This window comes from Myotis yumanensis, unplaced genomic scaffold (genome assembly GCF_028538775.1).
Source record: "Myotis yumanensis isolate MYYU_CA2020_CCGP unplaced genomic scaffold, mMyoYum1.0.hap1 SCAF_7, whole genome shotgun sequence".
Classification (NCBI taxonomy): domain Eukaryota; kingdom Metazoa; phylum Chordata; class Mammalia; order Chiroptera; family Vespertilionidae; genus Myotis; species Myotis yumanensis.
This window is the reverse complement of record NW_027223758.1, coordinates 56,005,211-56,026,477: the sequence shown is the minus strand read 5'-3', so window position 1 is coordinate 56,026,477 and position 21,267 is coordinate 56,005,211. Positions and strand designations below refer to the sequence as shown.

Below are 21,267 nucleotides of genomic sequence, written 5' to 3'. Positions count from 1 at the left end.
GAATTGTAGGAAACATAGAAAGAGGATGAAAATATTCAATAACTATGGAAATTAAATCAACAAAATCACAACTGAGGAAAAATATATAGGATAAATAATCCATTCTTTCAACAAATAACTGTTAAGATGATACTCTTGTGATGGGAAGGAAAAAAGATATAATTAGAGAGGGGATATAGTGGAATTCTGCGGTGGAGAGCAAAATTCCATCTCTTCCATAGGTGGTAGTTATAATGATATTTGTCATATAATTCATAAAAGTACACGTTTTATTATTGTATGGATGGATTTGTTTTTTCAACGTTAAAGTTAAATTTTTAAAATTTCTTTCAGCTCTAGCTGGTTTGGCTCAGTGGATAGAGTGTTGGCCCTTGGACTGAAGGGTCTCAGGTTTGATTCCTCAGGTCAAAGGCATATACCTGGGTCGCAGGCTTGAATCCCAGCCCCAGCTGTAGGAGGCAACCAATAGATGTGTCTCTTTCACATCAATTTCTCTCTCTCTGTCTCTCCCCATCCCTTCCACTCTCTAAAAAATCAATGGAGAACATCTTCAGGTGAGGATTAACAATAAATGAATGAATAAATAAATAAATAGATAGATAGATAAATTAATTAATTAATTTCAAATGTGGTTATATGAAAAGAGACTATAACGACGTCAGAAAACTAGTTCCTTGCCAAAACCGGTTTGGCTCAGTGGTTAGAGCGTCGGCCTGCGGACTGAAAGGTCCCAGGTTCGATTCTGGTCAAGGGCATGTACCTGGGTTGCGGGCATATCCCCAGTAGGAGATGTGCAGGAGGCAGCTGATCGATGTTTCTCTCTCATCGATGTTTCTAACTCTCTCTCTCCCTTCCTCTCTGTAAAAAAACAATAAAATATATTAAAAAAAAAAAAAAAAAAGAAAACTAGTTCTAGTGTCTGTTCTGACACTAGAGATGAGAAGTAATTACACTTAAGTAGCTTTAAAGGTCTTCTCTTTCTAAGGCACATATGCAATAAAAATTAACCTTCATAATAGGTTAATTTCACATGAGGAAATATTTAACTACCTTTATGTAACATAAAATTACTTGTGAATACAGCATGAACTACTTATATACAGAACAAGGAATCCAATGAACAAAATTAACAGATGAATAAAATAGAACCAGAGTCATGGAAATATGGAAAAGACTGACGAATCTCAAAAGAAACAGGGGAGGGGAGGTGGGAAGAGATTAACCAAAGAACTTACATGCATATATGCATTACCTATTGACACAGACAATAAGGTGGTGAAGGCCTGGGGCAAGATGGGAACTGGGTGTAGGGGGGCAATGGAGGAGAAAAGGGGGATATCTATAATACTCTTAACAATAGATTTAAATAAAATTTTAAAAAAGAGACCCCTGAAAACAAATTACTGTTACAGTTTAGTGAATCTCTGTACAACTGCTACAGTTTTAATGTACAAAATTATCTTTTTCACCATAAAGATAAACTTCAGCATAAATCTAGTTTGATTTGTTTTGAATTAACCCAACATGATTTGCTATATCATCGCCATCAGAATAATGGCACATCTAATTTCTATCTTTAAATTTTAAGTTAAGAATGTTTTGTTGTAATACTGAGTCTTGTTCTAAAGTAAAATAAACATACTTCTCATTTTGTAGTTCCTGTATTTTCTTTAAATTTTCTCTGTTTTTTTCTTCTATTTCTTCCTTAAGTTCCTTTACCTGGGTTTTATAAAGTGTCTGCAAAACAAGTGATAAGAAAAAAAATAAGTGTTATAGTGAGTTAAAAAGAGTTGGTAGTTTCTTATAAAGTTAAATAACTAACAGATGATCCAATAATTCCACTCCCAAGTATTTAAATGGTAGGACACAGTGTGGCAACCAAAAGAAACAAACAAAAAAATTCAGAGGCTTCAATAAAGCCTCAAAGGTGTAAATGCCCATCAATGGTAGAGGCAAAAATAACTTGGCCTGTAACAAATGAATTAGAGTGACTTCTTTGGAGAAAAAGCAAAACAGATGCATAAAATGCATATAGAGCCAAACAGGAAAAATCTCTTGAACAAATGTATGTATGCAGACTACTGTAATATGCCTCCATGAACCACACGTGATAATACAGTCACTCTAAACAACCCGAACTTACTACCAGGTGGACTTCCTACCAGTCTCATATGTAGCTCTAGAGCAGTGGTTCTCAACCTTTCTAATGCCGCGACCCTTTAATACAGTTTCTCATGTTGTGGTGACCCCAACCATAAAATTATTTCCGTTGCTATTTCATAACTGTAATTTTGCTACTGTTAAGAATAGTAATGTAAATATCTGATATGCAGGATGTATTTTCATTGTTACAAACTGAACATAATTAAAGCATAGTGATATAATCACAAAAACAATATGTAATTATATATGTGTTTTACAATGGTCTTAGGTGAGCCCTGTGAAAGGGTCATTTGACCCCCAAAGGGGTCGCGACCCACAGGTTGAGAACCACTGCTCTAGAGTTTGATGGCAATTCTGGAAATAACTGCACAAAAATGGTCATTTCTTTACAACTTAACAGATCACTAAATCAGATTCAGAAATGAAATGTAGAAACAGAGATATAAAAGGGAGAAAACAGCTTCATAATCATTTAAAAAAGTATTACAGTTCACACTAATAATCTAAATATCTTGTATTAAGTCAGGTTTTGAAACAGTCGAATGTTAAAAATGATTCTCACCGAGAAATACTGTTCAGCTTCAAGTTGATCTTGTAGTTCCCGCATCTGTCCTTCATTTCCTCTATATTGTCTTCAGACAAAAGAGAAAATAGTAAACACATGCTCCTATTTATAGCAGACTTTATATTATTTTTTGTTTCATAAAGTTGCTAAAATAAAAAAGGTTTACTAAAATGACCTTTGTTTTACAAAATCATACTTCATTACACAGTATTACTTTAATATTTATATTTGGTTAGACCATACTGTATGGTTCCATTTGCTCCTTATAAAATGATGTTATGCAAAGCAGAGGGAACGCTTTTCTAACGAAGGTCACTTTGGGGAGACTATTAATTATGGATTAATGCAAATTACACAAATAAAAATGATTTTTAAGGTAAATTTTTGTAAAGAAAAGCATTCTTAGGGATACAATTAAAATGTTTTATGTGGTAAGTAAACCATTACAAACAAAGGACGTACAATACTTAATATATAATAACAAATCAGTACTATATATTATGACCAACTGAAAAAAAAAGGCAGGGGGAGGTGGGTAGAAATGAATAATTAGGTAAGGAAAAAGAAGGTAGAAAAGAAACACAGACAACTAACTACATGTATAGAATATATATACACATAAACACAACTGGATAAAGAGGAACAGACTCAAAAAGATAGTGACACAATGTATCCCATAGACAGATTTTCGAAGATGAACAATTCCGTCTGCAGTTGCTAAGTCCTCATGTTACATATTAATAGCTTTGTATTTTTAGCATCTAATAAGGCATATGGTTGATAGAAGGTACATAGTAAATGATCACTGAATGATGAATTAATTTTGGAAGAAAACTACAAAATATATTGCTTGGTGAGAATAGTGGCTCTAAAAGAAAAAAAGAATTTCACCAATATAAATCTAACAAAGTCAAAACTGACAATTTTATCCAAGAATCACTGTGCTTTAAATAAAGCTGGCAAATGAAGATATTATAACATAAATTTGGAGGACATAGATACACATGGTTTGCGTATTAAATTTTTGAAGCATGTCCTTATACAATTTCTGAAAGCAATACTGACACCTTGCTTTGTTCCATTCCAAGTAAGCAGGCACATCAGATCTCAGAACAGAAGGAGAAAAATAGCACTTTGCATTCTGAGATGAACCAAAGGAAGAAAACAAAACAAACAAATACAGAGTCATCATGTCTAATTCTAGTCTTTAAAGTAAACCTTGAACATTTCCTGTAAGGTAGTGAATCCATAATAAAAAGGTCCCATGATATTAGAAATTCAAATGTGAAAAAAGATAACTTTTGTGGATATGAAAATCGTGAGAAAATTGTGGAATTTTTTTCACCATAAACAGACTTACTGTAAAGAAGTAGCTTTAATAATTTCCTTTTTTTCTTCCTTGAAATAACCATTTTTTTATTTAGTAAGTCTGTCCTTCCAAAGACTGAACTCTCCTGTAAAATTTCTTTGCAAGTAAATTACTTTATTTCTAAATGCTTTGTTAAGTCTTCTTTTTACAAATTCTAAGTACATAACCTATACATACATAAAATATCAAACACATAACCAATGCTGAATACAAAAAAAATCAAGGTTTTTTTTAAGAATGCTCTTTTGAGACTTACTTTGTAAGCTGAGCTAATTCAAATTCTAATAATCTCTTTGCTTCCAGTAAAGTATTTATTTCCTGTTTCATCTGCTTTTCTAGACCTTTTAAATTGTCTGCCTCAAATGCTTGAGTCTTCAATTCATTTTGTAACAACAGTCGCTTATTTGATTCCTGCTCCAATTGCAAAGTGAGATTCTTAACCTATGAATGAGAAAAATGATTGGGATCTTAAATCTCTTTAAGCTTATCAGACATTATTTTAAAGACTATAAATCAAATCTCAAGTATTATCATGCCTTACACAAATAGAGAATATCAGCATTCTAAACACTCTCCATTATTCTATGTGTTTATGACTGCAGAATTTACTAAGTCAAATTAATACCCAAGTTTCAGATATGGTATCTTAGGGGAAAATTTTTTGGTTTTTTCTACTCTAACCTGTATGGAAATTTTGGAAAAGAGTATAAAAGCCACTTTTAGGGGGAACTTCCTAAGAGGTACTTACATTTACCTGTTCATTCATAAGTATTATGCTCATCTATAACCATCCAAAGTTTTTGAGGTCTTCCTTAACTACCAGATGTGATTAGTTCAAACTTTCAGCATACATTCTTCCTGCATAGTGACTCTAATAGGTACCTCTAATTTCTCTTCTTTATAGGACATTATATATGCTATTACCAGATGAATTTTCTTTAAAGAATCTTTTCACCCATAGCTCCCATTTTAAATTTAAAAGACTATTAATACTCTTCTCTGGTCAGATCAAGTTCCCTTTTTTTCCTTACTTACTTATCTTTTAAGTACTCAGTAATCTCTCTTTCATTGTTATCTTCATTGATAATGTTCCCTCCACCAACTCAGGCTTCTGACTCTCAAATTATTAAGATTTGAGGTCTTTCTCAACCTTTAAAATAATACTAGTAGTGACATTCTTTCTCTCTTTTGTGAAGATTATTCTGATTTTCCTGATTATTCTGGTCTTCTCTTTCTCCCTTCTCTAACTTACATGTGTAGACTAATTACTTTCATTTTCTAAATAATTTCTAAAATACATATAGTAGCCACAAGAATATAATATCATTTTGTCTTTTTATTTAATTGCTTTATAAATGTGTACCCTGTGGTTTCTGTCAATCTAAGCCAGTCAAGACTACAGTTTAACACCTTTTTGGAATCCTAACAGCAATGCTCCTCTTTGTGATTACAGAATACTTTACAATACGGACAGGTTTTGTTTGTTTGTTTTAAAAGCAGATGGTCAGTTTCTTCAGGGGAAGAGCTATGACAGTTCTACATAGTTGTGCTGTCAGTGCCAAATGATACAGACCCTATGTATGAATGTTTAATAATTACTTGAAGATGAAAATTCTAAGAGCTAGGGATATAGTAGTGACCATATAGCAGTGAACACAGACACATATAGGTTATTTCATTCACGTTTCTTCCATGTTGTTTAAATTATAGAGTCTTTTCAGACATAACATATGATTGTTTCTCTTTTATAAGCTGATCAAAATCAGTATTGTCTATTTTTCTTACTTCATCCTCCATTCTTTCTTTACTTTCAGCCAAATGTTCAAGCTTCTGCTGAGACTGTTTCAGATCAACATCTAGCATGGAACACTGTTTCTCAATTTGAACAACCCTATTTTCAGCCTTTTCTCGAGCTTCTCTCTCTTCCTTCAGCTTTTTTTCCATCTCTGTGAACAAAAAGTTGCAAGCATACATTTAAAGAAAGATATTACTTCATTACTTTTCACTTTCATGGGCTGTATAAAACAAGCTGGTGCCAAAAATCCCTGTTTTTAGCCTGATACTCTAATAAAGCTATTATTTATTAAAGAAGTCCTAGTGTTATTTGAATTATTTATATAGTGGGATCTCTAAAGGAAAAAAGTTGTAAAATATAATAAATAAAATAAAAATTTCTAAATACAGCCTTTACCCAATGATATGAGAGATTATCAGTGCCATTTTCAGACCAGAAGGTGAAAGTATAGCTAAAAAAAAAAAAAAGGAGAACAACAACGGAGTTAGATCAGAAAAATAGGTTGTGGTTATTAATCTGTATCTTGCATTATTCCAAAAAAATTTCAAGATGCTTAAGGCTATGATAAGAATTCTAATGTATGCAACTCAGATAAACTAAATTCCATGGTAGTATAACACCTATTTAAATTTTTATCGGAAGATATTTGCCTACACTGAAGTTCATTTTTTGAGATAATGGTAACTAAGGTTCTAAGAGGTTAACATCGATGAGAGAGAAACATCGATCAGCTGCCTCCTGCACATCTCCCACTGGGGATGTGCCCGCAACCCAGGTACATGCCCTTGACCGGAATCGAACCTGGGACCCCTCAGTCCGCAGGCTGACGCTCTATCCACTGAGCCAAACTGGTTTGGCGAACCCAAAACTTTTTTTAAAAGAATAGTTCTATTGAATTTTAGAGAACGAGGTAAGGAGAGGAGAGAGAGAGAGAGAGAGGCCTCCCACTCTTAAAATGTCTGATTCATTTTGACTTTCATTTTTTACCTCAAGTGACATTAGCTCAGAGAGTCCTTTCCTTGAAAGCCCATCACATTGTGTGTATTTTCACATTGATGATTAGAATCAGTACCTATTTTATTTGCTTATTTCTACCATCAGAATATGATCTCTAAGAGGAAGAGTTCTCCTAAGTCAGGGGTGGGCAACCCCTGGCATGCGTGCCACACATGGCACGCCAGTAACTTTTGCTGGCACACGAAACCCTCTCTTATAATCTTCCATTTACAATTTTTTTCTTAATATTGACTTTTTTATTTGTCAGATAAATTCAGTGTAGGTGCATCTTAGATAAATAAATAATTTTACATAACAAGTTATCTTAAAGACCATAGACATGGATTGACGAGAGAGGGGAAGAGCAATTTCTATGCCTCTGCCTTAACTCTCCCTGCCTTCCTAGATCCGACTAGTGTTTTGGTTTCATCCACATACGCTTATGAATCTTTGTTCTCAGTGATGAATTTTGTTAAGTCTCATAATAGGAGTAGCCCGACGGATGAAAGTAGTAGTTTGTGCATATCTCTGAAGGTCACAAAATATAAACCTGATGTAAAATTGCTGTCATCAATGATGCAGCAGCAAAAGTCCCACTGATAATATCAAACGGAGTCATAAAGTTTTCTGTCGGACTATCAGTGTACATGTATACATTAAAAAATAAATGTATTTTTCATCATCATATACTGTGTTTTTGTCGCTCAAATGAATTTTATTATTTCTTCAAGGTTCTTCACATACATACACCTTAAGAGATATCAAGTAGGTGTAACATGTTCTCAAAAAATTAGGGTTGGCACGCAGAAGAATTTTGAGTCAGAGATTTTGCTGGTTTTGGCACCCACTCACAAAAAGGTTGCCCACCCCTGTCTTAGTCTTATTTTTTCAATGTGCTTGGCCTATAGTAGGCAATAACTAATTGACATATAAAAGTAGTTCAATATAGCTGAAAAATGGGGTACACATAAGAAAGTGTAGAGGCCTAAGATTATAAAGATAGGGTAAGAGCCAACTCAAAGATTCTGTATGTCATGAGGAATTTTCATGTACCTATGAGCAATGAAAAGTCTTTTATAAAAGGGTTTTAAGAAAGACTAAAACAGTAAGATTTGAATTTCATTTTATTTTATTTATTTTTAATATATATTTATTGATTTCAGAGAGGAAGGGAAAGGGAGGAAGAGAGAAATATCAATGATGAAAGAGAATCACTGATCAGCTGCCTCCTGCATGTCCCACATTGAGGATCGAGCCCGCAACCCACATATGTGCCCTGACTAGGAACTGAACCATGACTTCCTGGTTCACAGGTAGATACTCAACTACTGAGTCCTGCCAGCCAGGCAAGATTTGAATTTTAAAAAGATCATTATGACCTAAGTAAGAACAACAGATTGATGGGTATAATGACACTTGGCAGAGTAAAAAGTAAATGTCTATTATAAGAGATCAAGCAAAGTGATGATCTAATCACAAACTAAAAGGAATACAAAAGAGGGACTACATTGTATATACCATTTGGAAGCAGAAATCCTGAATGATTACTAGATTTCTGACTTAGCCTCCTACATGTTAAAAATCATCACCCTCCTTAACCATAACAATATCTCTCATTTATTAAAAGTTTTCTATGTCTAGACATTTTTACATGCCTGTTTCTCATTTAATTTTTTAATTTGTCATGGACTGACTGAAACTAGATTTGTCTGATTCCAAGTCTGGGCTCATAAAAACTATATAACCATTAACCAGGATAGTAAGAATAGGGGATAAGAACAGGTTTGAAAAAAGAAAAAAAGAACAGGTTTGACAGATAATATCTTAAGTTTCCCTTAAACTAAATTTAAGGTGCTAAGTGACACTTGCAGATTGTAATAGATTATGAAGTGAGTAGAAAGTGAAGAAAAAGGGGGAGAATCGAAGATGGCGGCATAGGTAAACACCGGAGATTGCCGCCGTAAACAACCACTTCAAAAATACAACTAAAAGTCGGAACGGACATCAACCAGAACCACAGGAAGGCTGGCTGAGGAGAGACTCTTCAACTAGAAGCAAAAACAACAGCATTCCAACGCTCAGAGGAGGCGTAGTGTGGAAAATTTAAAGGTACGGTGGTGCGGTGGTGAGGTGGTGCGCGCGCAAAGCGGGCTGGCGGCTGAGGGCGCGGTTGTCGTTTTCAATCAGGAGTGAGTCTCAGACTCTGGGCTACAGATCCGGGTGAGTCTCTAGGGACCCAGGCTCAAACGGGAAAAGCGGGACTGTCTGGCTACGGCCCCTCCGAGGTTTGCAGCGGTTGTGGGGACAGAGAGGCAGAGCCCCTGGGGACGGACTGAGAGCGGCCATAGCGGCTCCCTCCCCCCGCCCTGTTGAGCCCGCCCGGCCCAGGCCCTGCGCACAGCCATTTGCCAATTGCCTCAGGCAAAGGCTGCATTAGCGCCTCCCCAGAAGACAGACGTTTTCCGCTCAGCTGATTCCTACAGCCAGTCGGCCTGGTGGTCAAATCCCTCTAGTGTTAACTACAACAATTAAGGCTTGGCTAGAACAAGACTGCGCACAGAGACCACAAGGGGGTGCACCAAGAAAGCATAAAAGATGCGGAGACAAAAAAACATGACAGAAATGGAGGATATGGAGCTAAGAATCGCAATTTTGAGGGCTTGCCATAAATTTGTGCAGAGCCTCACGAAAACTAATGAGACCCTCGATGCTACGATAAAGAAATTAGAAAGTAAGCATACACGGACTGAAATAAAGAATATTATACCCAATAGCAGACCACAGGAGCTCAAGAATCAAACCAAAGATTCGACAAAAAACACCCAATTGGAAAAGCAAAATGAAAAAAGAATCCTAAAGTGTGAAGATAGTGTAAGGAGCCTCTGGGACAGCTTTAAGCGGACTAATATCAGAATTATTGGAGTGCCAGAAGATGAGAGACAGCAAGATATTGAAAACCTATTTCAAGAAATAATGGCAGAAAACTTCCCCCACCTGGAGAAAGAAATGGACTTACAGGTTTAAGAAGCGCAGAGAACCCCAAACAAAAGGAATCCAAAGAGGACCACACCAAGACACATCATCATTAAAATGCCAAGAGCAAAAGACAAAGAGAAAATCTTAAAAGCAGCAAGAGAAAGAGGCTCAATTACCTACAAGGGAATACCCATACGACTGTCAGCTGATTTCTCAACAGAAACTTTGCAGGCCAGAAGGGAATGGTAAGAAATATTCAAACTGCTGAATACCAAGAACCTACAACCAAGATTACTTTATCCAGCAAAGCTATCATTCAGAATTGAAGGTCAGATAAAGAGCTTCACAGACAAGGAAAAGCTAAAGGAGTTCATCACCGCCAAACCAGTATTATATGAAATGCTGAAAGGTATCCTTTAAGAAGAGGAAGAAGAAGAAAAAGGTAAAGATACAAATTATGAACAACAAATATGCATCAACAAATGAATCTAAGAATCAAGTGAATAAATAACCTGATGTACAGAATGAACTGGTGATTATAATAGAATCAGGGACATAGAAAGGGAATGGACTGACTATTCTTGGGGGGAAAAGGGGTGTGGGAGATGCGGGAAGTGACTGGACAAAAATCATGCACCTATGGATGAACACAGTGGGTGGGGAGTGAGGGTGGAGGGTGGGGTGGGAGCTGGAAGGAGGGGAGTTATGGGGGGAAAAAAGAGGAACAAATGTAATAATCTGAACAATAAAGATTTAAAAAAAAAAGACAAAAAAAAAAAGAAAGTGAAGAAAAAGAAGATTCTGGGTTTTTTGTTTTTTTTTTAGAAGTTTGGCTATAAAGAGGTTTATAAAACAGTGGCAACTGAAAAGATCACCAGTTGCTGCAAGGGTTGTCTTTTTTCTTTTCTTTTTTTTAAATGAGGAGAGAGAGAGAGAGAGAGAGAGAGAGAGAGAGACTGACTGACTTATAGCTGTTTTAACAATAAAGGATTCAGTGGAGAGAAAAGGTTGAGGATAAAGAAGAGAAAAAAGAGATACAGTAGTCGCCCCTTATCCACATGGACACACTCCAAACCCCCAGTGGATTCATGAAACTGCAAAACTGCAGTTAGTACCAATTGTTATTTTATAACAATATACTCTAAAAAAAGTTAGGTGAATATGATCTGTATCTCTCAAAATATCTTACTGTACTGTACTCACCTTTTTTTTTTTTAATATATTTTATTGATTCTTTACAGAGAGGAAGGGAGAGGGATAGAGAGTTAGAAACATCGATTAGAGAGAAACACCCATCAGCTGCCTCCTGCATACTCCCCACTGAGTATGTGCCTGCAACCAAGGTACATGCCCTTGACCAGAATCGAAACTGGGACCCCTGAGTCCGCAGGCCGACGCTCTATCCACTGAGCCAAACCGGTTAGGGATCACCCTTTTTCTTGTGATGACATGAAATGTAAAATGCCTATGTTATGAAATGAAGTGAGGTGAATGACATAAGAATTGTGATATAGCATTAGGCTACCACTGAGGAGCTGACAGTATGTAACAAGCACTTTATGGCTGCTTTTTGGCATATCTGAATTGCCAGCATCACTACTCTTGCATTTTGGGGCCATTATTAAGTAAAATATGGGTTACTTGAACACAAGCTACTGCAACTATGACCAATAAGGCTACTTAAGTGACTTAACAGGTAGGGAACAACATGGACACGCTGGATAAAGGGTCCTGGAGGAACAAAGCAGGACACTGAGAGACTTCATCATGATACTCAGAACAGCATGTAATTTAAAACTTATGAATTGTTTATTTCTGTAATTTTCCATTTAATATTTTTGGACTTCAGATGATTACAGGTAACTGAAATGACAGAAAGTGAAACCATGGATAAGGGGAACCTACTGCAGTAAGTTAAAATGAGATAAGAAGAGACGGATCTGAGTACAGCTAGAGCACTATCAGCCCGGACAGGAAAAGGATCACCCTCCTCTAAGATGAGAGGGAAGATACTGAAGATGTGTAAACAGATAGAATAGGTTGATTAAGAGAACTAGATTTTGAAGAATTCACACCTATGCTGTCATGACTTCTTTTTGAAATAGGAGAAAAGTTTACCTAACAGCGGAATAATAAAGAAATGGCACAGGAAGCTCGATAAAAGAAATCAAAGTCTGGAAGAAGGAACTGATGAGTGATATATTAAAAAATTGACAGTTCAAATGATTGGAGATAATGCATTGGGCTAACACTCATCTGAAGAACTATATGAAGTAAAAAAAGTGGCTAGTTGGTCTGATCTAGGGTTATGTTTAGAGGCCTAATACAGTGGAATTACAAAGAAATGAGAAAATTGAGGGTGCAAAGCAAGAAAGCAAATGAATTAACAGACAATAAGTTCCAGAATAAATTGGTTAAAAAAATAAAGAACTGAAAAACTAGGAAAAAACATTGATTTCATTCTATTTTACAGGGAGTAGTGGGTAGTACAGGGTGGTAGAGTGAGGAAACAAGAAGATGAAATTGTGATTTTAAAAAAAGGAAGGTATCCAAAAAAGGGGGGATAACTATCCTCTTCCTAGATCCCTATTTATAATTTTTAATAAGTTGTACTAAAGTAAAATTTTGATTGGAATCAAAATCTTTATAGGTATTATTTAAAAACGTATCATGCAGAAAACATTAAAATGGACACTTACCGTACATTGCAACAGATTTTGCCTCTTCAATAGACTGATGTTTGTCAGTTAAACGAGCTTTGGTTACTTTATGTTCATTTACCTCTTGTTCTAACCGTTGTTGTAATGATTTAAGCTTATAGTTTAAATCTATCTCTAAATTATTCTTTTCCTGTAAATGAGAGTCATATAATACACTGTTCAAAAGACACATTAAATCTTACATTATTAATATCCCACAATAAATAATATATGAATCAACTGGTCTGAAATGGGACAACATATTTCTTAAAAGTTTATTTTTTATACTTTCTTGTATACTTCACATTAGCTATAATGTTTTACTTTTAAAAAAAATATGTTTTTATTGATTTCAGAGAAAGGAGAGAGAAAGAGAGAGAGAGAGAGACATCAACGATGAGAGAGAATCATTGATCTGCTGCCTCCTGCACACCCCCTACTGGGGATCAAGCTAGAAACCTGAGCAGTTGCCCTGACAGGGTATCAAACCCTGACCTCCTAGTTCATGGGTCAATGCTCAATCACTGAGCCACACTGGCCGGGCTATAATGTCTTACTTTTAAAATCACAATAAGCACATAAAATTAAAAGAAAAACATCACCTTTCTTTACCCACAACTTCTTATTTGAATCATTAGCCATGGCTGATGGCAGAGCAAAGTTGTGATGGTGTTTATATTAGAAGGGTTAATTGTTAGGATCAGAGATAAATAGGACAATTCTTCAATTCATAAAAAAATGTTTGCTATCACTTTTTAAAAAACATTTAAATTATCTCTATGTACACTTGTATCTTTATCTAGATTTACATAGTTTTGATGAAAGAACAAGTCAAAATTTATTTCATTTCTGTTTGGGTGCTTCTTCTACTCTTCCTTTTTCATCTTATTTCTCATTTATACAAGGCTCAGACAGGAAAAAACTATTCTGAGTGTCACAAAACATGTACAAAAGACAAGATAACTGGTAGATTTTCTCATCATTTATCTGAGGATCTACTAAACCTACATGTTTACAGCAAGGCATCAAAAATGTGAGTGCTAGATCTGCATATTATCTATTTAATCCTTTTCTTTTTTTTTTTTTTTAGCAAGGTAGGGACAGAGGATAACCAATGACATTTTTTACTAAGAAAATTCTACATGTAAAGGCCAATCACTTTGTGCATTTTCTATTTTGCTAACTCCTACCAACAAAATGAAAAAAGCATACATGGTCTATATACTGAACCTTCATTTTCCTTCTTCATAAGACTAGTAATAAGGTTCAGCACCTTCATTATACTCGTGTACAAAAAAAAGAGGAAAAAAACCCTTCTGTATGAAAAGATATTTCCAAACCAAAGCAATTTGTGATCAGATAATATCAAACAACTAATACTCTTCAAGGGTAAAAACAAAAATAATATGATAAAAGCTCTAATCAAGACACATACCCCTCCCCCGCCCCAACAACCAACCGATCAACCATAAAACTTTTAGAAACATAATATATAAACATTAGGAATAAATGCTATTTTATACAATCACCTTATAATATTTGATACCCAGTAAATACTCTCATAATTGATAATGTTTAATAATTTACCTTTTCTGAATGATTAAGCATGTCTTGAGCCTCTTTTCTTTCTTCTTCTACTCTTTCAAGAGTATGTTTGAGATGCTTCACCTCCTCTTGTAAAGATGTAATTCGAGCTATCGAATGAGAAAAAAGTTCAAGTCACATAGCCATTAAAACAAGTCTTTTTGTTCAGCATGACCATTAAGATAAAAAAGTTTTAAATTTCCTGATCAGACTGAATTGTTATCTTGGTAGTATATACAGTAACTACAATATATAATAAAAACTGTTAATGCTAATTGGAAATCATCTAGTACATATTCTTTATTTCATAAATGGTCAAAGAGATGAACCGTAGCTTGGTCCAGAAATCAAATCCGAGTCTGTATTCAGTGCTCTTTCTACCATATTAAGATTGAGACACTTTAGTTAACTAGGGCAAGTATTTAAGTTGTTTTTATGTGCCAGACATTCTGAAAGTGTTTAATTTTACTCTTAAACTGAATGGAGCCAAACTCAATTTTTATAGAAAACTATATTTTAAGGAATTCAAGCATTCTAACAAAGCTTAGTTTTAATGCACCTGAGATTCATGCCATACAATGGTAGCAACTCATACTTAGTATCTCCTCATAACATGCTTTATGCCTTTAAGGCATTTATTTATTTACTTATTTATTTTTAATATATTTTTATTGATTTCAGAGAGGAAGGGAGAGGGAGAGAGATAGAAACATCAATGATGAGAGACAATCATTGATTGGCTGCCTCCTGCATGCGCGGGGATCCAGCCCTCAACCTGGGTATGTGCCCTTGCTGGAATCAAACCTGGGACCCTTCAGTCTGCAGGCTGACGCTCTATCCACTGAGCCAAACCAGCTAGGGCTTTTAAGGCTTTTAAAACATAAGTATTTAACAATCACAAATTTAATACATGTAGAATTTAACAAATATAATCATATGGTTTAGTTCAAAAGCTAGAATCTATTTTCTTACTTTGTGATTCAAAGTGGTCTAGGATTTGGCAGGGAAATAAATAAGGCACCCTGAAGGACAAGAAAAATTGTGTACTTCTTTAAAAGTTCAGTGTTTAACTTGCTGTACTTTAAGTTTTCACTCTACCTGCTTCCTATGTTTCAGTGTTTCTGAAGTAATTTTTAATGAACAAATGAATATTAAATATTTGGCGCTTGATAATGCTTATCTGCTGAAGAGCAATGAAACAAATTTTATTCTCTCCCCCTCTCTCTCTCTCTCTCTCTCTCTCACACACACACACACACACACACACACATATGTACATGTAGGAGTATGTTCATGTAGGAGAAAAAAACACCTGTCAGTTTCTTTCAAAAGACTGGAAGTTCCTCAAAAGTTAAACATAGAATTACCACATGACTGAGCAATTCTACTACTAGATATATATAACTAAAAGATTTAAAAACAGATACTCCAAGAAATCCTTGTACACAAATGTTCACAGCAGCGTTATTCACAATAGACAAAAGAAGAAATAACCCAATGTCCATCAATAGGTGAATGGCTTAACAAAATATGGTACAGACATACAACAGAATATTTCTCAGCCATAAATGAAGAACTGATACATGCTACAACATGGATAAATCTTAAAAATGTACCAAGTGAAAGAAGCCCAACACAAAAGGTCACATACTGTATGCTGTCATTTATATGAAATATCCGGAACAAGTCAAGTCAGAGAAAGAAAGGAGACTGGTTGCTAAGGGTTAGGGGAGGGGGATTTAGGGAGGGACAGCTTAATGCATACAAGGTATTCTTTTGGAATAATGAAAATATTTGAAACTAAACAGAGGAGGTGATTGCACAACACTGTGAACGTACTAAATGCCTCTGAATTGTACACTTCTAAATGGTTAATTTTTTGTTATATGAATTTCACCTCAATAAAAAAAAAACACATAAAACATAAGCTGTTAGGAATACAAGGGAGCTAGGAGAAAAAAAAGTCAAACCATGGTGTTAACTTTTTAAAAAAATATATGTATTTTGTATTGATTTCAGAGAGGAAGGAGAGAGATAGAGAGCTAGAAACATCAATGATGAGAGAGAATCATTGATCAGCTGCCTCCTGTATGCGCCACACCAGGATTTGAGCCCATAACCTAGCATGTGCCCTGACTGGGAATAGAACCGCCATAGTGTTAATTTCTAAAACATATTTTAAAATTTGACAGATTAAAGACAGAAAGAATAAATGGAGTCTGAGAAAACCAACTGATTAGATTAGAAAATTAATCTATTGTTTTTCTTCCAAAAAACAAAACAAAACCAAAATATATTAGGTAAAAAACCATGACAATTTTCAAATGCCCATTAAAAACTAAAAACAAAACAAAATACATTATGAACAAAGCCAGAAAAAAATTGTGGTAGGTACTGGGTATGTAATAGTTTTTAATTACAATACAATAAATTAGGAAATTAGCAATTACAATGGAATATAAGTATTTCCTACTTTGTTCATTAAAAAATCCCTACAAACATTTATCAATGCAAAAGCAGTCATTACCCACAGCATCCAGGTTACAGTCTCTGAATGCCATATGCTACAAAACGAACGAGGCTTCATTGAAAATGAGTAATTCCAGATCTAGAATAGCAAATGATCCTGGAAAATATGTTATGCATACCAAAAAGAAAAGATGCTATCCAGGACTACTAGACACTGTATAAAATTGAAGATTCCCACTAGCCACAAATGATCATCAATAAGAATATTATAGTGAGCTAATACATTTAAATATATTAAAATTTGTAAGTTCATAAATAGTATATTTTAAAATGTCACTGGTTACCTTTGCAGAATGCTGAGGAAATAACTTACCATTCAGAAAAATAATAAAGAATCAAGTATTTAACTTAACTTTTTTTTATAAGCTGTACCTCAAGATATATACTTGAAAAAATGTTTTTAGTAGTATTTGAGTTAATGAAGGAATGAAGAATGCTAAAAACAGATCATCAGCACTGCAAACTCCTAAAGCAACAAAAGGATCTAAGCAATGATCATCAATGGCTTGTAACATCACAAAAAGAGACAGCCAGACTTTATGTGACTCTTGGCACAAAAATAATATGTCTTAAAAGTATTCTTGCCAGCCCTGGCTGGTTTGGCTCAGTGGACAGAGCATCAGCCTGGGGAATGAAAGGTCCCGGGTTCGATTCCGGTCAAGGAATCGAACATGCACAAAGCGCATATGCCTGGGTTGCGAGCTTGATCCCCAGTAGGGGGCGTGCAGGAGGCAGCCAGTCAATGATTCTCTGTCATCATTGATGTTTCTCTCTCTCCCTCTCCCTTCCTCTCTGAAATCAATAGAGATATATTTTAAAAAATAATAATTAAAAAAAAAAGTATTCTTGCCAAAGTCCTACCTGAAATAGATCAAGCTCCAGAAATACCAGTTCAGTTTAAAGTACTACAAGGACCAGAGCAACATGTTAATTGACAGAATCAAAATTCAGAATGGGAGATAATCAACAGAACAAAAAAACCTGTTTTCTTCAACCAATAGCAACTACAAACAACAAAAAAGGGAGGGGGAACCTATAGATTAAAAAAACAAAACAAACTTAAGGGACATATTATAAATGAAATGTGTAGATCTTAATTGGAACCTAATTCAAGTAAAATACAAAAACAACAACAAATAATGGGACTACAGGAAATAACTCAATGTCCATCAACAGATGAATGGCTTAATAAAAAGGAAGAATCTGAGCACTGACTAGATGTTACAATACTAGATATTATAATATTAAATAATTACCAACTTTTCCCTCAGGTCTGATAATGATATTGTGGTCATGTTTGTTTGTTTTTTCTTTTAAGAATCCTTTATCCTTAGAAGACAGTAAAATATCTACAAATTAAACAATGAGTCGCCCGCAATTTGCTTCAAAATAAATTCAGTGTCAGATGATTGGGAAAGGGGGGTGGGGTATAAATAAAACATGACTGGCTTCTAGATAAAGATTACTGAAACTGAATAATGGGTACCTAGGGTCATTGTATGTTCTCCTATGGTATACGACTGAAATTTCCAACATAAAAAGTGAAACAACCAACTAAACAATAGGATTTTAAAAAAATTTATTCATTATTGATTTTAGAGAAAAGAGAGAGAGAGAGAGAGAGAAAGAAAGACATTGGTGTGAGAAAGATACATCGATTGGTTGACTCCAGTACACACCCCACCTGGGTTGACTGGGATCGAACCCATGACCTTCCAGTGCATGGCCGACACTACAGCGAACTGAGCCACACTGGCTAGGGCTAAACAAGAGGATTTTATAAAATACTTTTTAAAATGGTTAATTAAAAAAATTTGTCTTTTTGCATTTTAATCTGAAGATTCACAAATAAACTTACTACATGAAGAAATTTCATTTGAGTTAAAAATTTCATTCCTCGAGGAGAAACCAAGATGGCGGCAAAGGTAAACACCGAAGTTTGCTGCCTCGCACAACCACTTCAGAAATATAACTAAAAGATGGAACGGACATTATCTAGAACCACAGAAAGGCTGGCTGAGTGGAAATTCTACAACTAGAAGGAAAGAGAAAAGCACACCGAGACTCAGAAGAGGTGCGGTGCGGACGTAAAATACTAAGGTAAAGAGGCGCACATGGAGGGGGCTGGCGGCTGAGGGTGTGGTTGTTGTTTTCAATCGGGAGGGAGTCTCAGGCTCTGAGCTCCAGTTCCGGGAGAGTCTCTAGGGACCCAGACTCATACGGGAGAAGCTGGACTGTCTGGCATCGGTCAGAACTCGAGGGCAGCTTTCTTTCGGAGGTGCTTGCAGCGATTACCAGGACACTGAGAAGCAGACCCTCTGAGGGCAGGACTGAGAGCAGCCATAACTGCAAGCCCCGCCTTGTTGATCCGGTGGGACCTGCCCCACCCAAGCCCTGCAGGGAGGCTTTTGCTGGAAAGCCTCAGGCAAAGGCTAGATTAGCACCTCCCTACAGATCCAGGAGCCAGGAAACCCAGAGGTCAGAGTGGGACCATCCAGTTTGCAGCTTCTTGGACCCTTAAAGGACACACTCAGGGGGCAGACCCAGTGAGCACCAAAGCCCCACTGAAACAAGTCTTGCCCCAGAGGGGTGTCTCCAGCACAGAAGTTCTCCCACTGCAGACACAGCTGATTCTCACAGCCAATTGGCCTGGAGGGCAACTCCTCCCAGTATTAACTACAACAATCAAGGCTTAACTACAACAAGACTGTGCACAAAGCCCACAAGGGGGTGCACCAAGAGTGTCCTCCTCAGGTATTTGGGGAGGCTGAACCACTGGGCCCTAGAGGACACTTAGCACAGAAAAACCACTTTATCAACACAGGGAAGCATAAAAAAAAAAATGCGGAGACAAAGAAACCAGACACAAATGACAGAAATGGAGGAAAGCAAACTACTGGATATAGAGTTCAAAACCACACTTTTAAGGTCTTTCAAGAATTTTCTAGAAACTGCCGATAAACTTAATGAGATGTACAAGAAATCTAATGAGACCCTCGATGTTGTGATAAAGGACCAACTAGAAATTAAGCATACACTGACTGAAATAAAGAACATCATACAGACTCCCAACAGCAGACCAGAGGATCACAAGAATCAAGTCAACAATTTGAAATATGCCGAAACCGGTTTGGCTCAGTGGATAGAGCGTCGGCCTGCGGACTGAGAGGTCCCGGGTTCGATTCCGGTCAAGGGCATGTACCTGGGTTGCGGGCACATCCCCGGTGGGGGATGTGCAAGAGGCAGCTGATCGATGTTTCTCTCTCATCGATGTTTCTAACTCTCTCTATCTCTCTCCCTTCCTCTCTGTGAAAAATCAATAAAATATAAAAAAAAAAAAAAAAAAAAAAAAAAAAAAACAATTTGAAATATGAAGAAGCAAAAAACATCCAACCGGAAAAGCAAAATGAAAAAAGAATCTGAAAATACGAAGATAGTGTAAGGAGCCTCTGGGACAGCTTCAAGCGTACCAACATCTGAATTATAGGGGTGCCAGAAGATGAGAGAGAGCAAGATATTGAAAACCTATTTGAAGAAATAATGACAGAAAACTTCCCCTACCTGGTGAAAGAAATAGACTTCCAAGTCCAGGAAGCACAGAGAACCCCAAACAAAAGAAATCATAATTAAAATGCCAAGAGCAAAAGACATAGAGAGAATCTTAAAGGCAGCAAGAGAAAGAAAGTCAGTTACCTACAAGGGAGTACCCATACGAATGTCAGCTGATTTCTCAACAGAAACTTTGCAGGCCAGAAGGGAGTGGCAAGAAATATTCAAAGTGATGAATGCCAAGAACCTACAACCAAGATTACTTTGTCCAGCAAAGCTGTCATTCAGAATTGAAGGTCAGATAAAGAGCTTCACAGATAAGGAAAAGCTAAAGGAGTTCATTACCACCAAACCAGTATTATATGAAATGCTGAAAGGTATCCTTTAAGAAGAGGAAGAAGAAGAAAAAGGTAAAGATACAAATTATGAACAACAAATACACATCTATCAACAAGTGAATCTAAGAATCAAGTGAATAAATAATCTGATGTGCAGAATGAACTGGTGATTATAATAGACTCAGGGGAATAGAAAAAGAATGGACTGACTATTCTTGGGGGGGGGAAGGGGTGTGGGGGATGCGGGAAGAGACTGAACAAAAATCGTGCACCTATGGATGAGGACAGAGGGTGAGGAGTGAGGGCAGAGAATGGGGTGGGAACTGGGTGGAGGGGAGCTATGGGGGGAAAAAAGAGAAACAAATGTAATAATCTGAACAATAGAGATTTAATAAAATAAAAAAATTCATTCCTCCATGACATTTTGTTCTTTGTCTATTCATTTTATTTAAGCCTATATGGCCTGGACTTTTGGAAACTAATTTTGTCTATAATAGCAGCCTTATCTGTACACTGGTACAGGTGTTGGCAAACTTCAGACCCGTAGTATCTCTACAGACATGAAGCTAAAAATGTTTTGTTGTTTTTTTTTTCTTCATTTTTAAAGGGTTGTAAAAATTAAAAAAGACAAATATGTAACAGAGATCATATGTGGCCCACAAAGACTAAAATATTTACTATCCAATTATATTTGGGAAGCCATT

At 36.0% G+C, this 21,267-nt stretch overlaps 1 protein-coding gene across 2 annotated transcripts in view; it reads right to left on the bottom strand.

Moving 5' to 3' along the window:
- ROCK1 (Rho associated coiled-coil containing protein kinase 1) overlaps positions 1-21,267 on the bottom strand; it is a 137,961-nt gene that overhangs the window by 32,494 nt on the left and 84,200 nt on the right. For both annotated transcript variants that reach the window (XR_011472175.1, XM_070420534.1), the window contains exons 17-22: positions 14,151-14,257; positions 12,564-12,714; positions 5,883-6,043; positions 4,354-4,538; positions 2,726-2,795; positions 1,643-1,737 (exon numbers count right to left, since the gene is read on the bottom strand). Coding sequence is in view for 1 of the 2 variants with exons in the window: in XM_070420534.1 (XP_070276635.1) it covers positions 1,643-1,737; positions 2,726-2,795; positions 4,354-4,538; positions 5,883-6,043; positions 12,564-12,714; positions 14,151-14,257 (769 nt within the window). In the remaining variant the exon portion in view is untranslated. The remainder of the gene's footprint in view (positions 1-1,642; positions 1,738-2,725; positions 2,796-4,353; positions 4,539-5,882; positions 6,044-12,563; positions 12,715-14,150; positions 14,258-21,267) is intronic.